We start from the raw sequence: 21,563 nt of genomic DNA on the forward strand, positions 1-21,563 counted from the left end.
GCCAAGGGCCAAACATCCGACGGGCCAGCGCCTGCGGGCAACCAAGGGCTTCTCCGGCAGCTCAACGCCGGGGAGCGGGCTACCACTGTCCAGGCAGGGGAGCCAAAAACCACAACAAGAGGTGCAAGGGAAAGGGGCCACCATCAACCTCACAGGGGGACACAAGCAGCCGGCTGCGGGACCCGACCATACACGAACTTTGGTTTACCAGTGACTCGGAGTCTGAATTAATCATGAGTACACCAGTGCCATCCGGGCACGACACAGAACCGCAGCATGGCACCCTGCACCCCGACAACAACACCGTCATCAGCAGTCTCCCCCTCACCGGGCCCCGGGACACACCGCCCCTACCCACGGAGGGGCTAACATCTAGGCTGCGACCGCAACACCGATCCCGGACGAGCCCACCTTCACTCCAGCCGCAGCGGTGGTGTATCCCGTTACCATGACCCGTAGGTGGCCTCACTACCCATCCAACAATAACGCGGCCCTCTCCGGCTGCGCACCTCGTCCCACACCACCACCACCCCACTGCCTCCCCTTAACATAGGGATGTGGCCGCCGGTCTGGAGGCGCTTGTGCCACCGACAACCCGAGCCTGGACCTCGAGCGGCTCGGCCCGAGCAACGGAGAGCAGCCGGGCCCCTCTCAGGGCGGTACACTAACAAAACCTATGACAGATTACAGCACAGGTTATACCACTAGATGGCCACAGATAGACACATATGGTACAGACAGATCCCAAAGGAGCATCACAAAATCAAGTTTTATTTGTTAAAGCTAAATATCACACTCCAGACATCTAAGGAAATAATGAAACATGAAAGAACATAGGGAAAAAACAGATCTGTATATTTAGAGCTAAGAGACAATGGACACAAATCAGGTAAGGACAGTCATTGCTAAGCCTCCAGGCTCTTCTTTCTTGTTTAAGCCATTGGATAAATACCTAAGGATCCTAAAGTAACTATTTTTAAACTTGGGTGTTGCATAGATCAAAAAAATTGAATTCAATGTTATTAAAGTGGTCCATAACAAAGAAAACAATACAAAACCCAAGATGTATTTGTACCTTTTGGTTAATCCGCTGCCAATGACACATAATGCAGAGGTAAAGATGGAGCCAGTGATGTACGTAATGATTCGATAATAGACATCAAGAGAGCAGGTTCCTTTTCCATTACACTTCATCTGTTTGATGTGAAAGTACAGAGAGATCATAAGAAGCACTGACGACAGCAACAATATCAGCAACGGCCCAAGAATGCCGGCCAAGAATATGCCAAATGCTGCATCAACCGGTTGATCTAAATAATCATGTGTTGAGTTCACAGAAACATGGTGAATATCTGAAACAAAATTAACTAAATATGTTATTGAGGTTTGAGCTAAAGAAACAAGAAAACAAGACAAAATAAAGAATAGGATCCTTTCAGAAATTATCCTCCGAAACCACAAAAAGACAACACTGCGAAAGTTTGTGATCTTCACATAAAAAACAACGCAGAGTAGAGTGGACAACCAGATGTTGCAATACATAGAGGAGTAACAAATGATTCGGAAAGCCAAACGACATATGGGGGAGCACATTGCACAGAATAAGTCCCAGAAAAGATTCAGCTGAAGAGCAGATTGTAAAATCATCCTTGATATCATGATGGAGGTGATGACTTGGTCAGATGGGGTCATGGTTCTTCCACTTCGCCAGTCAGTGAGATTGACAGACACAATGAACGCATGGGTCATTAGTCCAACTATGAAGGCAATTTCTGTTGTAACAAGCAGACTGGTGTGCAGTATAAGATGTTCTCGCTCTATGTAGGACCCCATCTCCTCTCCGTGTTAGTGATCTGCTCCGATAGAATGTGATATTGGTTATGACTAGTTTGGGAGTGATCTGTTTGTCTCTCAGAAAAATGCAAATCATAATGCAAACAGCTCTGTGGAAGCAAAGAACATGTCAATATGCAAAACTGTGTGGTGAATAATATTACAAAATGACTTGACTGCTCACTTTTAATCAAATTTATTAAAGGAATTGTCCACCTTTAGGTGCTTTTTTTCCCTAATTGCAGGGATTTTGGGATACAAATAATTTTTTCATGTAGGTTTCTTCAAACATATTGCACCAGTTTATTTTTATAAATTCTTTGATTCCAAACAGATTCCCTCCGGATGATTTGCCGTCCAAAAACTTATGAAACAGTTAGAGTTGAAATCCTTAGTTTCCCTCCGCTCTCTATAAAGACACATCTGCAGGATTTTCCCTCCACTCTCTATATAGGCACATCTGCAGATTTTTCCTTGGCTCTCTAAAAAGACACATCTGCATGTGTGGCGCCCCTGAGGCTTCAGTCACCACAGAGTATTGCATCTGTTTCAAGTTGTAATCCTCTCCCGGGTGAGAAGAGGTTAATCACTGATTTCTGCCATTTTACACAAACATCTAGCATGAGTCACCACTCACAGGAAGCTAAACTGCAGGTGGGCACCATAGCAGCGGGTAAACCCCAGCACTGCTGAGTCATTCCTGAGGTGGGGGCTGCTCTTGGTGAGTAGAATAACAAATAGTTTTACTTTTAGTCAGAGTACAGCCCATGACACAGAACAGAGCAGACAGTCTTGAGGGAGCAGCGTTTAACAAGCTGGCCCTGGGACGGGAGATAGGTGGAGATAGTCCCAGGTCCAGGAGCCACAACACCACACTGAGTCTGCAGGAATAAGACTGAAAGAGGGCGAGAGACAGAGGCAGCCAGTGGAGATGTTGAAACAAGAGAAGATGATAGCTGAGGTCGAGCCTAACCGTTCCCACAGTGTCAGCGCATCGGGGTGCAGGACCCTCGGTTGGGGACACCTTCACAGACTCCAACAAATTTGCAGATGCGGATTTCATGTCACATTGTCCACTACCCACTTTCCGGGAGCACAGTGACATATAGGATCCGGGGTCAGGGCTACGGTCGGACCTCATAGCAAGGACCCACTTCCCCTACAAAACGAGATGAGACACTTAACACCGACAGCGGGGGCCCCAAATTGCTTCAGGCTACAGGGAACCGTGTGTTAGCGCAAGGAGGAAGGTCTCACAAATTTCTACACACACCGGTAATTGCCTCTGTTTCACCCGTGACCGGAGAGCAGCACCTCCGGGGCACCTTAAGAACTGTGAGTAAACAGAACTTTGAACCACAGCCACCTGTGTCGTCCTTGTCATTGATGGCACCGCTGCCCCGCGCTTCAGCACCAACAGCCGTCCCCATCGTCCTCATGCTTCCTGGGGCTCACTCCACCTGTGGGGAGCTGGACTATCTGGGCTGTGTTAACATCAGCCCCGGAGGAGAGCAACAACTCTCAGTGGTGGCTAATTCCTGGCCGCACACTACGGGTGGCACTGCAAAGCATCCCCCATTCCCATCCAACACCGCCCCTGGAAGAGGAAAAGTCGCAGGAGGGGTCTGCAGTGGAGTAGGCCGAGACCCAGTCCCCACTGCAACCGGAGACACGCTTCCTATGGACCCATCGCCCTCCTTCCATCCCCCTCTACACCTTGCACCTATTTGTTTGTCATTTACATGTAACCGACGGGGCCACAGAGCCGGGTCAGGCCAGTCACAGCAACCACACAAAACCATTGGCCCGGTGACAAGTAACCCCTTATGCCTCGTGGGGTGCTACACATGTTTTTCTCACTATCTGATATGAAATCAGAATAAACCTTTCCCGTTTTAGGTCAATTAGGAACAAAAATTATTTATATTTGTCAAATGCTGGAATAATGAAAGAGAGAGAATGTTTTAGGGCATTTTTATTATTTTCTGCAAAGTCAAAAGTTTACATTCACTATGCCTTTAAACAATATGGGAGCGCCCATATCATGATGTCACGTGTTTGGAAGCTTCTGATAGGTTTACTGGCAACATCTGAGTTAATTAGAAACACACCTGTGGATCTATTGTAATGCACACCTGAAACACACTGTTTCTTTGTGTTGAATCATAGGAAAGTTGTTGTGTGCTGTCTGGATGCGCACTTGTAGAAACTTAAGGCCCCGTCACACTAAGCAACATCGCTAGCAACATCGCTGCTAATGAACAACTTTTGTGACGTAGCAGCGATGTTGCTAGCGATGTTGCTGTGTGTGACATCCAGCAACAACCTGGCCCCTGCTGTGAGGTCGTTGGTTGTTGCTGAATGTCCTGGGCCATTTTTTAGTTGTTGCTGTCCCGCTGTGAAGCACAGATCGCTATGTGTGACAGCGAGACAGCAACAACTAAATGTGCAGGCAGCAGAAGCCGGCTTTTGCGGACACTGGTAACCACGGTAAACATCGGGTAACCAAGAAGCCCTGTCCTTGGTTACCCGATATTTACCTTCGTTACCAGCCTCCTCCGCTCTCACTGTCAGTGCCGGCTCCTGCTTCTTGCACATGTAGCTGCAGCACACATCGGGTAATTAACCCAATGTGTGCTGTAACTAGGAGAGCAGGCAGCCAGCGCTAAGCGGTGTGCGCTGCTCCCTGCTCTCTGCACGTGTAGCTGCGTGCGCTGGTAACCAAGGTAAATATCGGGTTGGTTACCCGATATTTACCTTAGTTACCAAGCGCAGCATCTTCCACGCGGCGCTGCTGGCTGGGGGCTGGGACACTGGTTGCTGGTGAGCTCACCAGCAACTCGTGTAGCCACGCTCCAGCGATCCCTGCCAGGTCAGGTTGCTGGTGGGATAGCTGGAGCGTCGCAGTGTGACATCTCACCAGCAACCTCCTAGCAACTTACCAGCGATCCCAATCAGGTTTGATCGTTGTTGGGATCGCTGGTAAGTTGTTTAGTGTGACTGGGCCTTTAGTTTCTCTTGGATTAGTTCTTTTGGGCATAGGCGGAATTGTTTACACTGCCCCCAGCCATGCAGGAATTAATCCTATTTGGAGCAGTGTGCAACTATTCTGAGAGTCAGGTTGCTGATTGCCATTCACAGCTTGTTTCTTCCTATTTAAGGCTGGGGAGTGTTAGGAGATTGCAGAAGATAGCTTCAGTGTAGCTCCAGTGATCCTGGTCTTAGTGGTGATTTAGTTCATGGTGTTCTGCAGTTGCTATTTTGCGTGGTGTGGAAGTTCCCCTGTTGTGCAGCTACTCACTACCCTTTTCTTTATTCCCCTGTACTCTACACATATTGTCTCTACTTTGTGTTTGAGTGCAGTGTGTATGAGGTTTCATTCTCCCTTCTCCATGTCCTTTCTGTGGGGTTTTGTTACTGGGTTTCTGGCCTGCTCCAAGGGTGGGGGGAGTAAGATCAGGTCTCTGACAGGAGTCAGGGTAACACTGGTGGCTTATACCTGGCTACAAACGAGCCTACCTCTGAGATAAGGGACAGCGCAGGGTCTCGAGTTTGAGGGCCAGCCTAAAAGGTGCTTTACAAGATACGACATCACTAGCGATCTCGTTAGCGATGTGACACACCAGATCGCAGATGTGTGACCGGCGCTATAAAAATGACCCATGTGCCATCTCGGCAGATCGCATCTGCGATCTGGCGTGTCACATCACTAACGAGATCGCTAGCGATGTCGCAGCGTGTAAAGCACCATTTAGAGACCCTGTTCTGTCATTTCATACTCCGAGACAAAAGTCAAAAGAAATCAGCCGAGATCTCAGGAAGAGAATTTTGGACTTATACAAACCTGGTCCATCCTTGGGTGTAATTTCCAGAAACCTGAAGGTGCCTCGTCATGTCAGATAGTGAGAAAAACATGAATATATGTCTTTTTAGATAGTGGATGGAAACTCAGAGAGTCAGATAGAGCTTACTGATGGAATTTTAGTTAAGGAAAATGATCGTTGCACCCTGTCAGAGTGGAGGTGCTAGTAGATAGGATGGTTATCCCACATAGTATATTCTTAAAAATCACCGCACTCTAAAGGCCGCTTTACATGCTGTGATCTCGCTAGCGAGATCACTAGCGTGCGTACCTGCCCCCGTCGGGTGTGCGTCACTGTCAAATCGCTGCCCGTGGCACACAACATCGCTCGGACCCATCACACATACTTCCCTGCCTAGCGGCGTTGCTGTGACCGGCAAACCGCCTCCTTTCGCAGAAAACCGCGGCAAACCGCATGCGGTTTTCGGGTGTGGTTTGCCGCGGTTTTTTACCGTGGGTGCGGTAATCTTTCAGACCCTGCAGAATTTTCTTAAGAAAATTCCGTTTTCCAGTGCGCACAGGGCCTTATTGTTTTTTATTTTGTTTTTTTTTCAAAAAAAACAACTAAAACCCCCCCCAAAAATGTACAAGGATGACATATTTTAACATAACATGTGAATAGACACATATGCACATAAAAAAACTAAGGTATTAAAATATATACATGACCAAAACATCATACCCATGTTTGCAAGAATGAGATTAACCAATGTAATACATGTAAGGGGTATTCTTGTATAAAAATAAGATTAATACATGTGGCAATTATATTGACCACCACTACATGCTATGCCATTTGTTCACATATGACACAAGTAAAATCCAAGAAAATACATAACTTCTATACATATGACTCGCCCACCCCAGGGCTATGGGACACCCGGTGTCGGGCCGGACTAGTCCGGGGTTACTCAGTGGTGGCGGGGCCCGACTCCGTGACCCTAGCGGGGTCAACTAATATGGCAGTTATGGTGGTGGTGATAATAATTAAAGTTTGTGGAAATATTCGTGACGCCACCTGTGGATTGCGGCTATGGAGCCGCCGCTGCTGGGCGGGTTCTCCGGGGCTGATGGATTAGCAGTTTAGATAGTTCTGCTCCCCACAGGTGAAGTGGTACCCCGGGGCAACCGTTGGTGCTTATTAAAGTCTATGGTGCCTTTGTGGATGGTGCAATGCAGGGCGAAATAAAGGAGGCAACACCAGAAGGTGCAGTCTCAAGGTTTTACTCACTGTTCCGGGCTGCAGCAAACTGGTTGCCCACTGGTGTGTTGGGATCTCCCGTCAGGGACCTCCGCCGATCCCGGGTAGTTCTGGAAGTAAATGCCGGTGCACCCTTTAGTTGTGTCTCTTCTCTTGGCTGTCTTCAAAGCCTTGACCTCTCTGGATAAACCTGTCTCAGCCTCCACCATAGGTTCTGGTCAAGAAGGCTTGCCTCACTTGTTTCTTGCCCTCTTCCCAGGGTATCTACAGTGGGATGTGGCCTGGGGCGCTTTCAACCACCCTGGGCCTTCGGTGTTTACTTTGGAAATGTCTTTCTTTCCTTGGTTTCTAGGGACCGTCCCTGGACGCAGCCTGATCCCTCCACCCGATGTCTTAGTGGAACAGGCCACGAGTTTGAAAGCCTTCCGTGGCCCTGGAATTCTTTCTTTACGGTCTGTGGTGTCACCTGGGCCTAGCTGGGCCCCAGGGTCTCCACCAGGAAGCTTCACTATTTGTCACTTTTCTGAGGTATCAACCTCCTTCTCCATCCCTCTCCAACTCCTCACTCAATCTGCTCACTTCAACTCTCCACTTCTAACTTCCACTCCAAACTGAAACTTGAACTTCCTGTGTCTGCTCTTTCTTTCTGTTGGCTCCTCCCATTTTCCCTGTTGCTAGGCCCCACCATATGGGAGAAGAGATGGGTCTTACGGCCCCCAGCATGCAGCATGGGGGTAGATGCCACTATCCCCGGTCCCAATATATGCCTAACAATGGGTGTAGTGTGAATTTGCCTGTGAACCGGCGTTTACCCCTTTCCTTACCCAGGATGGGACATCACACCTCTGGCTGGGGTGCAATGTCTCTGTGGCGACGGAAGCCTCAGGGGCGCCACACATACTTGAAAACAAACACATAAACAACTATAGTTGACATAGAATAGCCTAGCAGTGTGGACATGGGTTTACACATCACAAGTAAGAATTAGATGTATCCAGATATGTGTACATCCAGGCCATTAGGTAAAGCACATGAACAATCAGGGTAAAGTGCATATATTGCATGACATGTAATGTTTCGATGATTAGTAACAAATAAAAAACCAACAAATTCCCACCAGGATAAACAGTCACATACTTTGCGGTATGTTGGTCTCCTGTGTTGCTCAAAATGAGTCAGCACCAGTAATAAGTGCGTAATAGTTAAGTTATCAAAATAAAACCTTCACCTATATGAATCAGCACATTTAGGTAATTAGAGAATCCACAACAATGGCTGTACTGACCATATTTAGCTTTTCTCTCAGGGGTGCATTGAGACAATGCATTCCTGGGGTAGACTTGTTCAGCCACAGACATCCAGGCTCTCTCAACCATCAACCTGTCGTGGTTATCCATCAACACGTGTGTCCCAAAGCTCAGGAGGCCTCTGTACTTCCACAATCAGCCTCTCTGTGTCTATCCTTGGAGCCATTTCCAAAAATGTGGGGTACAGAGAGCTCACTTTGTGAGCAGAGAGGGAAGGTGCCCGCTGCAGTCTGAACAGCAATTGAGGCAGGATATGAGGTATTGGCGCCAGAATTAATTACCTTAATTGACCTGTCAGATTGGTAAGAAGTGTAGGTCATGTTTGGATTAAAAATGCACACGGACGATACGGGTAGCACACGGACATGCTACGTGTCACGTACGTGCAGGCACGGACCCATTGACTTTAGCGAGTCCATGCCTGCGTGATGCCGGAGAAAAACGGACATGTTGAGCGTGTGGAAAACGCACATACGTACAAATGACACTGACACACGTTCTGTGTTGTTATACATGTGTGTGCCTGTTACCATAGGTTTACATTGGTGTACGTGTCTCCGTGCTGCCAGTATGTGCAAAAACGTACCAAACATGTACCGCGGCATGGATGTGTGTTGGAGGCCTTTGGGGAATTATTTAGTGTGCCAGAATTATTCTTCCTTTTCTGACTTTTTTTCTCCTTAGCACCTGACTAAGGTGATGCTACGTCTTCTTCTATCATTTTGGGCTGGAGATCCAACTGACAGGAAATCTACCAGTGGCTATCTTTTCTTTCTCTGAGGCAGACCAATTAGTTGGACTAGTAAAAAGCAATCTATAGTAATGCTGTCGTCAACAGAAGCAGAATATGTTGCAGCAGCACATGCGAGTCAAGAAGTTCTATGGTTGTTCTATGGTTAAGGCCATTGCTAACAGACCTAAGACAACCACATTTGGAACCAACAAAAAAAAATGAGGGCAATCAAGGATGTCTTGTTCTTGCTCAGATGGAAAGAGTTAACCCAAGAACTAAGCACATTGATGTGAAGTATCATTTCTTGAGGGATCACCAAGAACAAGGAATCCTAAAATTAGAATATTGTCCAACTGAAGATATGACAGCAGATATTTTCACAAAGGCATTGAATGCTGAAAGACATCAGAGACTAATGAAGAAATTAGGCTTAACTGAATAAGTCTTTACTGTTGAGAAAGGGTGTTGGTATATGCAACAAATGAGGACTTCTTTGTCTGTGAGGAGAACTTTATGCTGATCTAACAGTGGATGGCGATGTTGTGTAATATTCACTTGTTCTTCCTGGTTTTGGTTTCTCTTCCTGATGCAGTGCTAGCTAGAAGTAAAGAGCTTGTTATCCCATGCAATCTGCTCTGTGAACTTTCTTCTGCAACTTGGAAGTTAGAAGCTGTGCAACATTAACAAAGATCAAATAAACAGGAGTGTTATCTTGTAGTATGTCTACTGGATTTCCTGTTATGTAGATGTGAAGTGGCTTGTGTCATAGAATCATAGAATGGAAGAGTTGGAAGTGACCTCAAGGGCCATCAAGTCCAAGCCCCTGCGGGTGCAGATTTTCCTAAATCATCCCAGCTATATGTTTATCCAGTTTCCGCTTGAAGATTTCCATTGATGGAGACCTCACCACCTCCCATGGCCGCCTGTTCCATTCTCTGACTGTCCTCACTGTCAGAAAGTTTTTCCTAATGTTTAATCTGAATCTCTTTCCTTTTAGTTTCATCCCATTGCTTCTTGTACTTCCTTGTGCTAATGAGAATAGGGTAGTTCCCTCTGCACTGTGACTTCCTTTCAGATATATGTAGACCACTATTAAGTCTTGTCTCAGCCTTGTCTTTTGCAAGCTAAACATTCCTAGTTCTTTTAGCCGTTCTGCATATGACATAGTTTGCAGCCTTCTACCATCTTGGTTGCTCTACTCTGGACTTGCTCCAATATATCGATGTCTTTCTTGAATTGGTGGCCCAAAACTGTGCACAGTATTCCAGGTGGGGTCTGACCAGGGCAGAGTATAGGGGAATAATCAACCCTCTTGATTTAGATTCAATACTTGTCTTGATACATCTCAGAATTTTGTTGGCCTTTTTAGCAGCAGCACCGTATTGTTGGATCAAGTTGAATCTGGGATCCACTATTATGCCCAAGTCCTTTTCCCCGGTGCTATCACCTAGTTCTATTCCTCCCATACTATATATGCTTTTTACATTTCTTTTACCCAAATGTAGGACTTTGCATTTATCCCTGTTAGGGTACTTTCACACTTGCGTTCAGCGGAGTCCGTCACTATGGAGAATAGCGCAGTCCGTTAACGCACTGGGCTATTCTCCATAGACTTGTATGGATGACACACTGTAACGCAAGTGTCAGCGTTGCATCCGCCGGACGACGCAGCTTCGTTATTTTGACGCTGCGTCAGGTGGAAGGAACGGAGCATATAACGCTTTTTTGAGCAGCGGAATCCTTTTGATTTCACTGCGCATGCTCTCTCTGGCTCCCTGCACCCGTAACCAGGGTACACATCGGGTACCCAAGGAACCTTGGTTATGTGTGCCGGGAGCCCGACACTTCCCCGCTCGGCTCCGCCCCCTCCCGCACTCCGTATGTATACACACACACACAATTGCGCACACACAAACACACACACACTCACTCACCTGTCCCCCAGCGATGCAGTTCCCGCTGCACTCACGTCCTCAGCCATGGCCCCGCTCGGCTCCACCCACTTTGCACTCCACCCCCCCGCTCCCGCCCCCCCACACATTGTAGGCGACCGAACGATCAGCTGATCACCCGGAGGCCGGCTACTGTGAGTGATCAGCTGATCACCCGGCGGCCGGCTACTGGGAGCGATCAGCTGATCATTCGGCGGCCGGCTACTGTGAGTGATCAGCTCATCACGTGGCGGTCGGCTACTGGGAGCGATCAGCTGATCACCAGGCGGCCGGCTACTGTGAGTGATCGGCTGATCACCCGGTGGCCGGCTACTGTTAGTGATCAGCTGATCACCCGGCGGCCGGCTACTGTGAGTGATCGGCTGATCGTTCACAATAGTCTGCCGACGGTAAAGCTGTAAACAAACCCAAAACAGATTGCGTTGTTTTTCAGAATACGTTGCATCCGTTGTGACACTATATGCAACACATCCGTTGCATCCATCACACAACGCAATGCAATGGATACCGTTCAACGCAAGTGTGAAAGTAGCCTTAAACACCATTCTGTTTACCTTTGCCCATTGTTTGAGTGTGTTTAGATCCTTTTGAATGCGCTATCTTTCCTCTCTAATTTCCAGAGTGTTAAACAGCCCAGAGACAGACATGTGGGGTTTAGGTAGCAAGAATGGGAAACTTTGTAATAGCAAATGGAAGAAAAATATGCCTTATGGAAAAATACCAAAGAGGGTGGTTAAAGAACGTGAAGGCATGGATGCCATAACAGATTGTAAAAGAATGTTTGAAAAGGATGGAATGCCGAAGAGGCAGTGGTGTACTGCCGATCAAGGCATGCCACGCTGCTATGGGGCCCGTGGGCTGGGGGGCCAGTGGACACCAGTGCCTGCTTCAGCTGGATGTGCATTCAAGGGCACACATCCAGCTTAATTGCATTGAAACACAGAGACCTGTCGAGTCCCTATATTGCAATGTGCCCACAGATTAAGTATATGAATATTCTCTACTCCCCATCCCATAATCCCATCCACCTCTTTGCACTGAAGCCGGCGCTGAGAGATGGGTGTGATTATGGGCATGGGGAGCAGTGAATATTCATATTCTTTAAAAGCAGCACACATGATTATCCAGCAGCCGGCATCCTGAATATTCACTGCTCCCCATTAGAGATGAGCCACCACCCTAGTGTTCGAGTTCAGTTCGGTTCGTCGAACGGCGGGTGTGTTCGTCGAACGTTCGACAAACGTTCGACGAACACCTTCGACCCCCATTGAAAACAATGGCAGGCAAACACAAACACATACAAACACATAGAAAACACCTAAGGTGTCCAAAAAGTGACAAACAACTCAGAAGACACCACAAACACATGGAAGAGTGACAAGTACATATACTCATGCTGAAAGAAAAGAGCTGGACGAGTTAAAGGAGGAGAAGACACAGATATTGGCATGTCATGCCCTTCTAAAATCATGTAAAACACAGCAAGGGGACTCCAATAAGAGTCTCCATTTTTTCAAAAAATTTGGCCACAGACACCACATAAGTGGCATCAATTGTCCCACAGTTGCAAACTTAAAATGTTAATTTGCATGAAGCACAATCAAAAATCCACCAGCCTTTACTCTCCCCAGGATGACAACGGAGTAGAAATGTCCTTGAGGATCCATGACTTGTTCATTTTGATGAACGTTAGTCTGTCCACATTGTCACTGGACAGACGCGTGCGCTTATCTGTCAGCACACACCCAGCAGCACTGAAGACACGTTCAGAGACAACGCTGGCAGCTGGACATGACAAAATCTCCAAGGAGTAAGTGGCGAGCCCGGGCCATTTTTCGAGATTGGAAGTCCAAAATGAGCAAGGCTCCAGTTGCACAGTCATAGCATCGATATTCACTTGGAGATACTCCTGTATCATCCTCTCCAGGTGTTGACTATGTGTCAGACTTCTTGTCCCTGGTGGCCTTGCAAAGGATGGTCTAAAAAAATCATAAAACGATTCCATAAAATTGCTGTTCCCACCAGATATGGTGTTGCTGGTATGGTTTGAGTGATGATGACTCGACAGTCCCATGGTTGGCAAGTTACAACTGTGAGATTCACTCCGTGCACCACTGGTGTTTAGTGGAAAAGCCAATCTCATATTGTGTAACAGCTTCTGCTGATACTCCTGCATACGTCCGTCCCTTTCTATGGCTGGAATTATTTCACCAAATTTTGACTTGTACCAGGGATTTAAGAGTGTGGCAAGCCAGCAGTCAGCATTACTTCGATTTCTGACAATCCAAGGGTCATGTTGTAGGTAGTGCAGCAAGAAGGCGCTCATGTGTCTTGCGCATGCAGGAGGACCAAGTCCTTGCTGTGTTGGTGGCGGCGAGGTGAGAATCATGCTTCCTTCCTCTGCCCTCCCCCTCCTACCTCGCACAATAGAAATGTGATCAAGGTCTTCCTCATCTGCTGAGTCTTCCATGCCCATCGCCAGTTCGTCCTCCATTTCTTCCTGGACTCCTGCACCTTTCTCAACAGTTTGGCTGCTATTATGCACCCTTGTTAATCCCTCTCCCCCACTGTCCCATGCCTGCCGCCTTGATGCTGCTGACCGTCTGGACCTTGTAGATCTTGGTATCCCTTCCGCATATGAATCCTCCTTTACTTCCTCCCCTTCCTCTTGTCCCACCACTTGACTCCAAATACTGTTTAGAGTGTGCTCCAGCATGTAAATGACTGGAATTGTCATGCTGATAATGGCATTGTCAGCGCTAAACATCTTCGTCGCCATGTCGAAACTGTGGTGAAGGGTGCATAGGTCCTTGATCTGAGACCACTCCATCAGGGTGATGTGCCCCACCTCTGCATCTCATTGGCCCAGGCTATATGTCATAATGTATTTCACCAGGGCTTTGCGGTGCTGCCACAGTCGCTGCAATATGTGGAGAGTCGAATTCCAGTATGTCAACACATTGCATTTCAGGCGATGAACCGGCAGGCCAAAAAACGTCTGGAGCGATGCAAGTCGTTCAGCTGTGCCGTGTGAACAGCAGAGGTGAGCACATAGTGACCGTGCCCTATGCAGAAGCCCATCTAGGCCGGGAAAATGGGTTAAAAATTGATGGACAACAAGGTTCAACACATGAGCCATACAAGGCACGTGTGTCACCTTGCCCCGGTGAAGGGCCACACCCAGGTTTGCAGCATTGTTGCACATGGCCTTCGCTGGCTGCAGATTGAGAGGAGACAATCTTTGATGAAACTCAGTCTCCAGAGCTGACCACAACTCATCAGCTGTGTGACTCACATTTCCCAAACATTTCAATGTAAAGACCGCCTGATGCCGTTGAGCTCTGTTGCTAGCATAGTAAGGAGGTGTGCGGGATTCCTTGTGCGCAGTTACAACGCGGGTGGCCTGACCAGACATGCTTTGGGCGGTGGTGGAGGACCCAGATGAGGTGGAAGAGTCAGAAGCAGTTGAGGAACTTTTACATACAGAGGATTGACGCACAACTCGTGGGGATGGCAAGACTTGTACAGCAGACCCTTCTCCATCTCTCACCATAGTTACCCAGTGCCCAGTCAGCGACATGTAACGCCCCTGTCCATGCTTACTGGTCCTAGTGTCTGTGGAGAATTGCACCCTGTCACAGACAGAGTTTCTTAAGGAAGTGGTGATGTTGTGTGTGACATGCTGGTGTAGCGCAGGCACACCTTTCTTGGAGAAGTAGTGGCGACTGGGCATCTGGTACTGGGGCACTGCGATGGACATAAGGTCTCAAAAATCCTGTGTGTCCACCAGGTGGAAAGGTAGCATTTCTGTAGCCAACAGCTTGCAGAGGGATAAAGTCAACCACTTAGCTTTGTTATGGCTAGGAAGAAATGGTCTTTTACTTGTCCACATCTGAGGGACTGAGGGCTGGCTGCTGTGCTGAGACAGCGTTGAGTAGGGTGTCCCTGGCAAACTGCTGGTCTGTGAGGAGGGTGCAGGTTGAGATAGAATGTTGCCTTCATCCAAAGGAGGTGCTCTCGATGTCTGAGAGAGCTCAACACCAGCAGCTGTTTCCACTTCCATAAAAACTGACAACCTGACAATCACACTGCCTGTTGCAGGTAAAGAGGTGGAAGGTCTGCGTCGAAAATCATGTGTGACTGCTGTCCCCACAGTCACAGAGGATGAAGAGCGCGCGGATGCACTTGATGGGGCAGACGATGGTTGACCTGCCCTGCTAGGCTGCATTGTAGCACAGTGAGCTTCCCACTGCGACTTATGCTTCATATCCATGTGACGGTTCTTAGACAAAGTACTCAAACTAGTGAGTTTTTGGCCTCTACTTAGACATTGGTGACAAATATTACAGATGACATGAGTTGGGTGATCCTTTGTGATGTTAAAAAAGGCCCAGGCTAGGCAAGGCTTAGAGCCCATGCGACCTGCAGAGCCACCATCACTTCTGCACAGAGGCAGAGTTGTGGATGAGTATGCAGTTGTCGACGTGCTTCCAGTACTCAGTCTCTGTCCAGGAAGGCGCAACCTAACCTCGTCATTACTAGCATCCTCCTCCACTTCCTCTGCTGACCTCCTCGACTGCCTGACTGTGGGTTGACAGTAAGTGGGATCTACAACCTCATCATCACCCTGTGTGTTTGCACTCCCCCATCCTCAGAGCCAACCTCTTCCTGCCCTGACCGAATAGTCAAATTGTCGTTTCCCTCAGGTATCTGAGTCTCATCGTCATCAGCATGTTCCTCATTGTTTCCACTAAGAGGAGTTACAGTTTGGGAATGAGGATCTACATTATGCCAGAAGCTTCTTCATCTGGGCATGAATCTGACTCATAAAGCTTCTGGGCATCAGTGCAGATCATTTCCTTGTCTGGACTCACTGCAGCTTTGGAGCAGACCTCTGATTCCCAGGCTATAGTGTGACTGAACAGCTCTTCAGACTCACCCATCTCTGTTACCCCATACTCAGCAGGGCGGGTGGAGACTTGAGAGCTGGTAGGAAGCAAGTGCGATTGGGGTGACACATCAGAGGACTGGAGTATTTGGGATGTGGAAGTTGAGGTGGAGGAGAGGCCACTTGATGGAGAACTTAAGATCCATTCAAGCACCTGCTCTTTTTGTGCCTCATCTACATTTGGTAGCGATGGTCGTGTCCGTAAGAAAGGGATCATATCAGATTGTCCACGGAAAGAAGTAGACATCTTATTTTGGCTGGAAGATGGTCTTTCTTCAGCAGATGTTACTGTTGCTTTACCACCTACCCCACGGACACAAACTTTTTTTCCCTTTCCAACATGCCTGTTCCCCTTTCCACCAACATCTGGCCTTTTGCCACTCATTTTGTATTTGAACAAATTAGTAACTGTTCGGTGCAGTTAAAAATTGGCTACTACAGATGGAGAGGTGGGGTAGCTTTCTTGACAGCACTGCTATGCCACTGACTATCACACCCTGATACTATGCCCAAAGGAATTGCCTAGACTACCTGCAGTTAAAAATTGGCTACTACAAATGGAGAGGTGGGGTAGCTTTCTTGACAGCAGTGCTACACCGCTGACTATCACACACTGATACTATGCCCAAAGGAATTGCCTGGACTTTTTGCAGTTAAAATTTGGTAATAGAGATGGAGACAGGTGGTGTATCTTACTTTACAAGACTGCTACACTACTGAATACCACACACTGATACTATGCCCAAAGGAATTGCCTGAGCTTTCACATACTGTATTCTAATTGGCACAGTCTGGTACAATGGGCATTTCTGTCTTTTCTTGGCACCTCCTCTATACCTGTATTTGTGTCCTGCTGCCTTGATAGAAGTAGATAAAGCATCATATGTCATCCACAAAGAACTGCAAATCTAGTTTCAACTATGCATGCCTACTTTCCTGTGCTTTTCTAAGGACAGAGCAACAGAGCAAGTCCTTGTAATGCGCATGTTGCGGTAACGGCAGAGCAAAGTGCGGCTGCACAGACCTCTACTTCATTGCGCAGCTGCAAATTTTCAGTGTTTTATGGATGATGTAGATACAGTACATCATCCAAGTCAGTTTAGGCAATAGGATACAACTGCAAAAGATGAAGGAGACAGCAGGCAAAGACCAGCAATGCTCATCGGACCGGACTGTGTCAATTAGTGTACGATGCTGTAGAGTTATTAAAAAAAAATGTTTGCTAGAAGCTTGTGCCCAGAATGCAGGACTAGACTACAGAGGAGTTAAAGTTGGAGGCTTCAGTTTAGAATGAGGAAACTTGCTGACAGGTTCCCTTTAATTCCATATGCATTAGTGTTCCTATTTTAGAGTTGAAGCTAAAAATAAACCCAATAAGTGCATAGTACGGCGTTTGCTTTAATTTATTTATTTTTTGTATTTTTCTGCTTTACTTAAAAAAAAGAAGAAAAGTAAATTCAACAGCCATGAATGAGGTTTCCTGTATTATTATATTTATTTTTACACACAGATTAATTAAAAGTAGATTCGGACAAACTTTACTTAAATATTACACATATTGTACATAACTATATATGCATTCAAATGTCGTCACTTACTTTACACGTATTTCTTTATTGAATATTCTATATTGATATTCTTTAGTGAATTCTTCACCATAATACCCAACACTAAACCTTATCTTGAAGCGTGGAAACTAATTTATGGTTAGAAAATATTACACAGCTTTCTATCATCTGCAAACACAGAAAAAGCAATAAGAGGTCACAGCTCTGCATTATATAAGGGGAACAGTAATGGGGTATTAATCGAGTCTGTATTAAAAATGAGTATTTAAGTTCAGTAGAAATGCTTACATTTTGATGAAAAATTAGATTTTTATTAAATGAATTCTGTGGGAAATAACTGATCTCCAATTTCCATTAAAAAAAAAAAATATATATGATTATGATGATGTTTTCAGGTCTCGACGCTCTAAAGATTACTAAATAGAAGAGCAAGAAAAGGTCATAAAATATAATTAAAAAAATCATATTTATCCAGCCCCTGGCTCCCTAAGGCATCTGCTCTCATCTAAACTTTCTTTTCTCTTTAATGTATGCCCCTCATTTCTGGCAGGACCTAGGCTTTGACACGTTTTGAAGTCATGATGTGGATCAAAGAGAAATCAGCAGTGGGACTGCGGCCGAAGAGTAAAGAGGACACCAGCATCAAAGAAGAGCAAGTACATAAGGAAGCCAGCGGTGGAAAAACTGGGAGCTGCATGAACATGTCAGGGACAAGGGGAATATATTGTTGTCAAGCTGCACTACACAAGTTACAAAAGCCACAGGTAATGTAGCTTCAGAGTGCAGTTTAGCTATCATCCACTAGGGGTCAGCAGAGTAGTAAGGAATCTGAGTCCGCAGCAAGAGGTCTAAGACAGAAGCATGAGAAGAGACAAATCATGGTTAGGAGCTAGCAAAGAGTCAGGAGCCGAAGAGTAGCGTACAAACCAAAAGGAAGAGACAAATGCCAGAGTCAGGAGTGGGGATACAGGTCAGCGGATGGAAAGTCCAAATAGGAGAAAGGGAGGAAGACAAAGAGTTTAGGACAGGGGAAAATAGTGGACAGGCATGGGTGGTCAGGGACCAGGACAGGCAGACGAATGGGAGAGGGTACAAGTCAGAACACAGTAGCAGGGAGGCAGGACAGATCAGGAACACTCACCAGAGCCAGTATACACGCTGCAAGGCAGAAATATCACTGGCACTGAGCCATAGGTAGAGAGGCAATATATAGCGTCCTGGGATACGGAACGAGGCAGAGGAAGTTAATCCCTAACATGACCAGGCCGGAGCTAGGTGAAACCACAGCAGGGAAAAGCCAGCCTGGATCATGCGAATTGTATTGTTGCTTAAACCCCTTTAGAGTCCATTTAAATCAAGAAATTATGACCAGCTGCTGGGAACAACACACTTCGAGAAATTAAAATTGAATTTGAAAAATTTAGAACCAATTTGCTCAAATCTTAGTCATTAATGGAATCAGTACTGATGTGGCTTCATGAAACTCTAACATCCAGCAGGTAAATATTTTCAGGAGTTCACAATCCTTCTCGATAACCAAAACAATCTAATATATAACAATAAATATAAAGACAGATGAATGGTAGGAGGGTAGGAGGGAGATGCAGCTGCAAAATTAAATGGAGTTAAATTAAATTAAATGGAGTTAAGTCATCTGATAAAAAAAAAAAAACACAGGATGCACTGGCTACACAAGTAAACAGCTGCCGAAGGCGAGTTTTCTAAATATTCGTTTTTATTTAATTATTCTCTACTTCATATTAAAAAAATATTGTTTGACTTTGATTACCTGCTGCTGTCATAGGTGGGATTCTCAGGGGTGATGCCATCAATGGCTATATTATTTTATTCCTTCTCCTATAGAAGGTTGATACATTTCTACTGAGGAGAATTTTTTTTAATATGACTTTCAGAATTCTGTGCATCTGCCCCCAAGCCCAATCCATTCAAATGTTTGAAAAATATGTTTGTTTTTCTTTGTTGTTTTTTTTTTTTTTTTTTTTTAGTTCACAGCCTCCAGTGGCTGGGAACTCAAGGAATGATAACGGCTCTATTAAAGGCTCTGTTAAAGACCTCCTTAAATTTATCGCATTGACAACTGTCACGTATGATCATACCTTTCCTATTCTTAATTTATTTGCTTATTATCTGCATCTGAACCCCTGCTCTAGATCCCAAACACTTTTTAAGAAGTAGACAATTAGTTGTACAATGCAGGATCTTGAAAAAGTGACCTCTCAGCCTAGCTGTCATATAAATTAGATATATGGAATGTAGAACTGGAAAACAATTCCAGGCTAAAAAAGCTCCTGGAAAACCGAAAAGGTAGAAACCATACATATTGATAATCACATACAAACTAAAGCAAAAAAATGAGACAATGGTAAATATAATAGTCTTATAGTAGGAGTCCAAGTGGCTCGTTACATTCTTCATCCTATACATGTGATGACACAAAGAGCCTAAAATAGCAAGGGCAGTGGTAACATAAAAGACCAAGGGAAGGACGTTCCTCAGGAAAAACAAACTTTGGCGAAAGTTAATGATCCTACTAATATGAAGGTTGGCTTCTTGAGTTAAGTTTCTTGGGATAGTCATATAAGTTGTCAGGGCTTCTACTGATATGGACCCGATAGACAGCAACACAAACACAGCAATCAGCCCAAAAACTCGCTGCAAAATTATTGTCTTCAGCTTTGTAAAGAAACTGTTGTGGATGTTGCTGATCTTCAAACTGTAGAAAACCGAGAGGAGGACGGAAAGCCACATATTGCAGTCCACCGAAGAACTTCCAGTGATGGCAATTGCAATATCGTAGGCTGCAGAAAATTTTCCGTTGAAAAAGATCCAAAATACGTGAAATAGAGAAACAACCTGAGATATGATCCTGGATGTAGCAATAAAAATGATGAGATGGTCAACGGTGGTCAGTGGTCTTCCCTTCAGCCAGTCAATGAAACTGACTCCGACCATAAAGAAGTGTATGATCAGTCCTAGTATATATGTTATCCCTGCCGCACCCACAAGACACAGCTGCAGGAGGTTGTGCTCAAGCTTGACAAATACGGCCATCTTTTCAGGATCTTCTCGGGATGAGATCAATGAATCTGAGTGGTTGAGTGGTTATTTTTATCTCCTTAGTTAATGCAAATGGTGATGCAAAACCCAAAATCTACAGATTAATATACAAATAGGACTAAAGTAACTTATTTGAATAAGTGTTTCCCGAACCTAATTATAGTTTGTGAATTCCAGTTTAACCGATGTAACATTTGCATGACACTTTCAATGTCAGAGGCTGAATATTTTGTTTTCATAAAGCAGCTGAAAGTTACAAATGCATTTCTATATACAGGAGAATAATGGGTAATAATTATGTGGAAGAATATCAATTAATCTTTTTTGAGTCACTAAAATATTTACCGGTAATAGTAAACACTAGAGTTGAGCGCGGTTCGAGGTTCTCCAGTTCGCGGCTCGAGTGATTTTGGGGGCTGTTCTAGATAGAACTAGAACTCGAGCTTTTTTGCTAAAGCTCGATAGTTCTAGATACGTTCGAGAACGGTTCTAGCAGCAAAAAAAACAGCTAATTCCTAGCTGGCTTTCCGCTGTAATAGTGTAAGTCACTCTGTGACTCACACTATTATGAAATTTCAGTGTATAGTGTGCGGGAACAGCGCATTCAGATCACTGCTGTTTGGATAATGGCGATCGCCATTTTTTTTTTTTTTTCCTTGTCTTCCTTCCCTAAGCGCGCGCGTGTAGGGAGGCGGGCCAGCATGTCCGCCAATCCCAGACACACACACAGCTAAGTGGACTTTTAGCCAGAGAAGCAACGGCATGTGTGATAGGATGTCCATGTCACATGTCCCTGCATTATAAAACCGGACATTTTCCTCCAGCACGCCATTATCTGCCTTCTGCGTCCTTGGTGTCAGACATCACTGGCGCAGCTCCTATCGCCGATACTGCTGTGTACGCTCTATACACAGCGCTGGACAGCATAGGGATAGCACTTTCTATCAGTCCTTTTAAGGGCTAATACCGGCAGGGTCAGAGCCATAGGTGACAGGTCCTGAAAACAGAGTTTAACAGCTACACAAGATGACAGCGTCTGTGTAGCTAAGGTCAGGGACTTCCTCGCTGCATTTTCCCATTA

General features: G+C 45.8%; 1 protein-coding gene across 1 annotated transcript; it reads right to left on the bottom strand.

The window, feature by feature from the left end:
* Window positions 1-783: 783 nt before the first annotated feature.
* LOC142297437 (taste receptor type 2 member 14-like) lies at window positions 784-20,476 on the bottom strand. The gene is made up of 3 exons (XM_075341665.1): window positions 19,933-20,476; window positions 1,076-1,391; window positions 784-805 (listed from the first exon to the last, which is right to left on the bottom strand). Exons 1-3 carry the CDS (start codon window positions 20,474-20,476, stop codon window positions 784-786), a joined length of 882 nt encoding a protein of 293 aa, XP_075197780.1.
* Window positions 20,477-21,563: the final 1,087 nt, after the last annotated feature.

The sequence above is a fragment of the Anomaloglossus baeobatrachus genome, chromosome 3 (assembly GCF_048569485.1).
Source record: "Anomaloglossus baeobatrachus isolate aAnoBae1 chromosome 3, aAnoBae1.hap1, whole genome shotgun sequence".
Classification (NCBI taxonomy): domain Eukaryota; kingdom Metazoa; phylum Chordata; class Amphibia; order Anura; family Aromobatidae; genus Anomaloglossus; species Anomaloglossus baeobatrachus.

Coding starts and splice junctions, on each gene's coding strand:
- LOC142297437 (XM_075341665.1), bottom strand. CDS start 20,476: ATGGCCGTATTTGTCAAGCTTGAGCACAACCTCCTGCAGCTGTGTCTT. Junction 1,392..19,932: donor GATCATTAACTTTCGCCAAA/GTTTGTTTTTCC, acceptor TTGTTTCTTTAG/CTCAAACCTCAATAACATAT. Junction 806..1,075: donor GGCAGCGGATTAACCAAAAG/GTACAAATACAT, acceptor TTATTTCCTTAG/ATGTCTGGAGTGTGATATTT.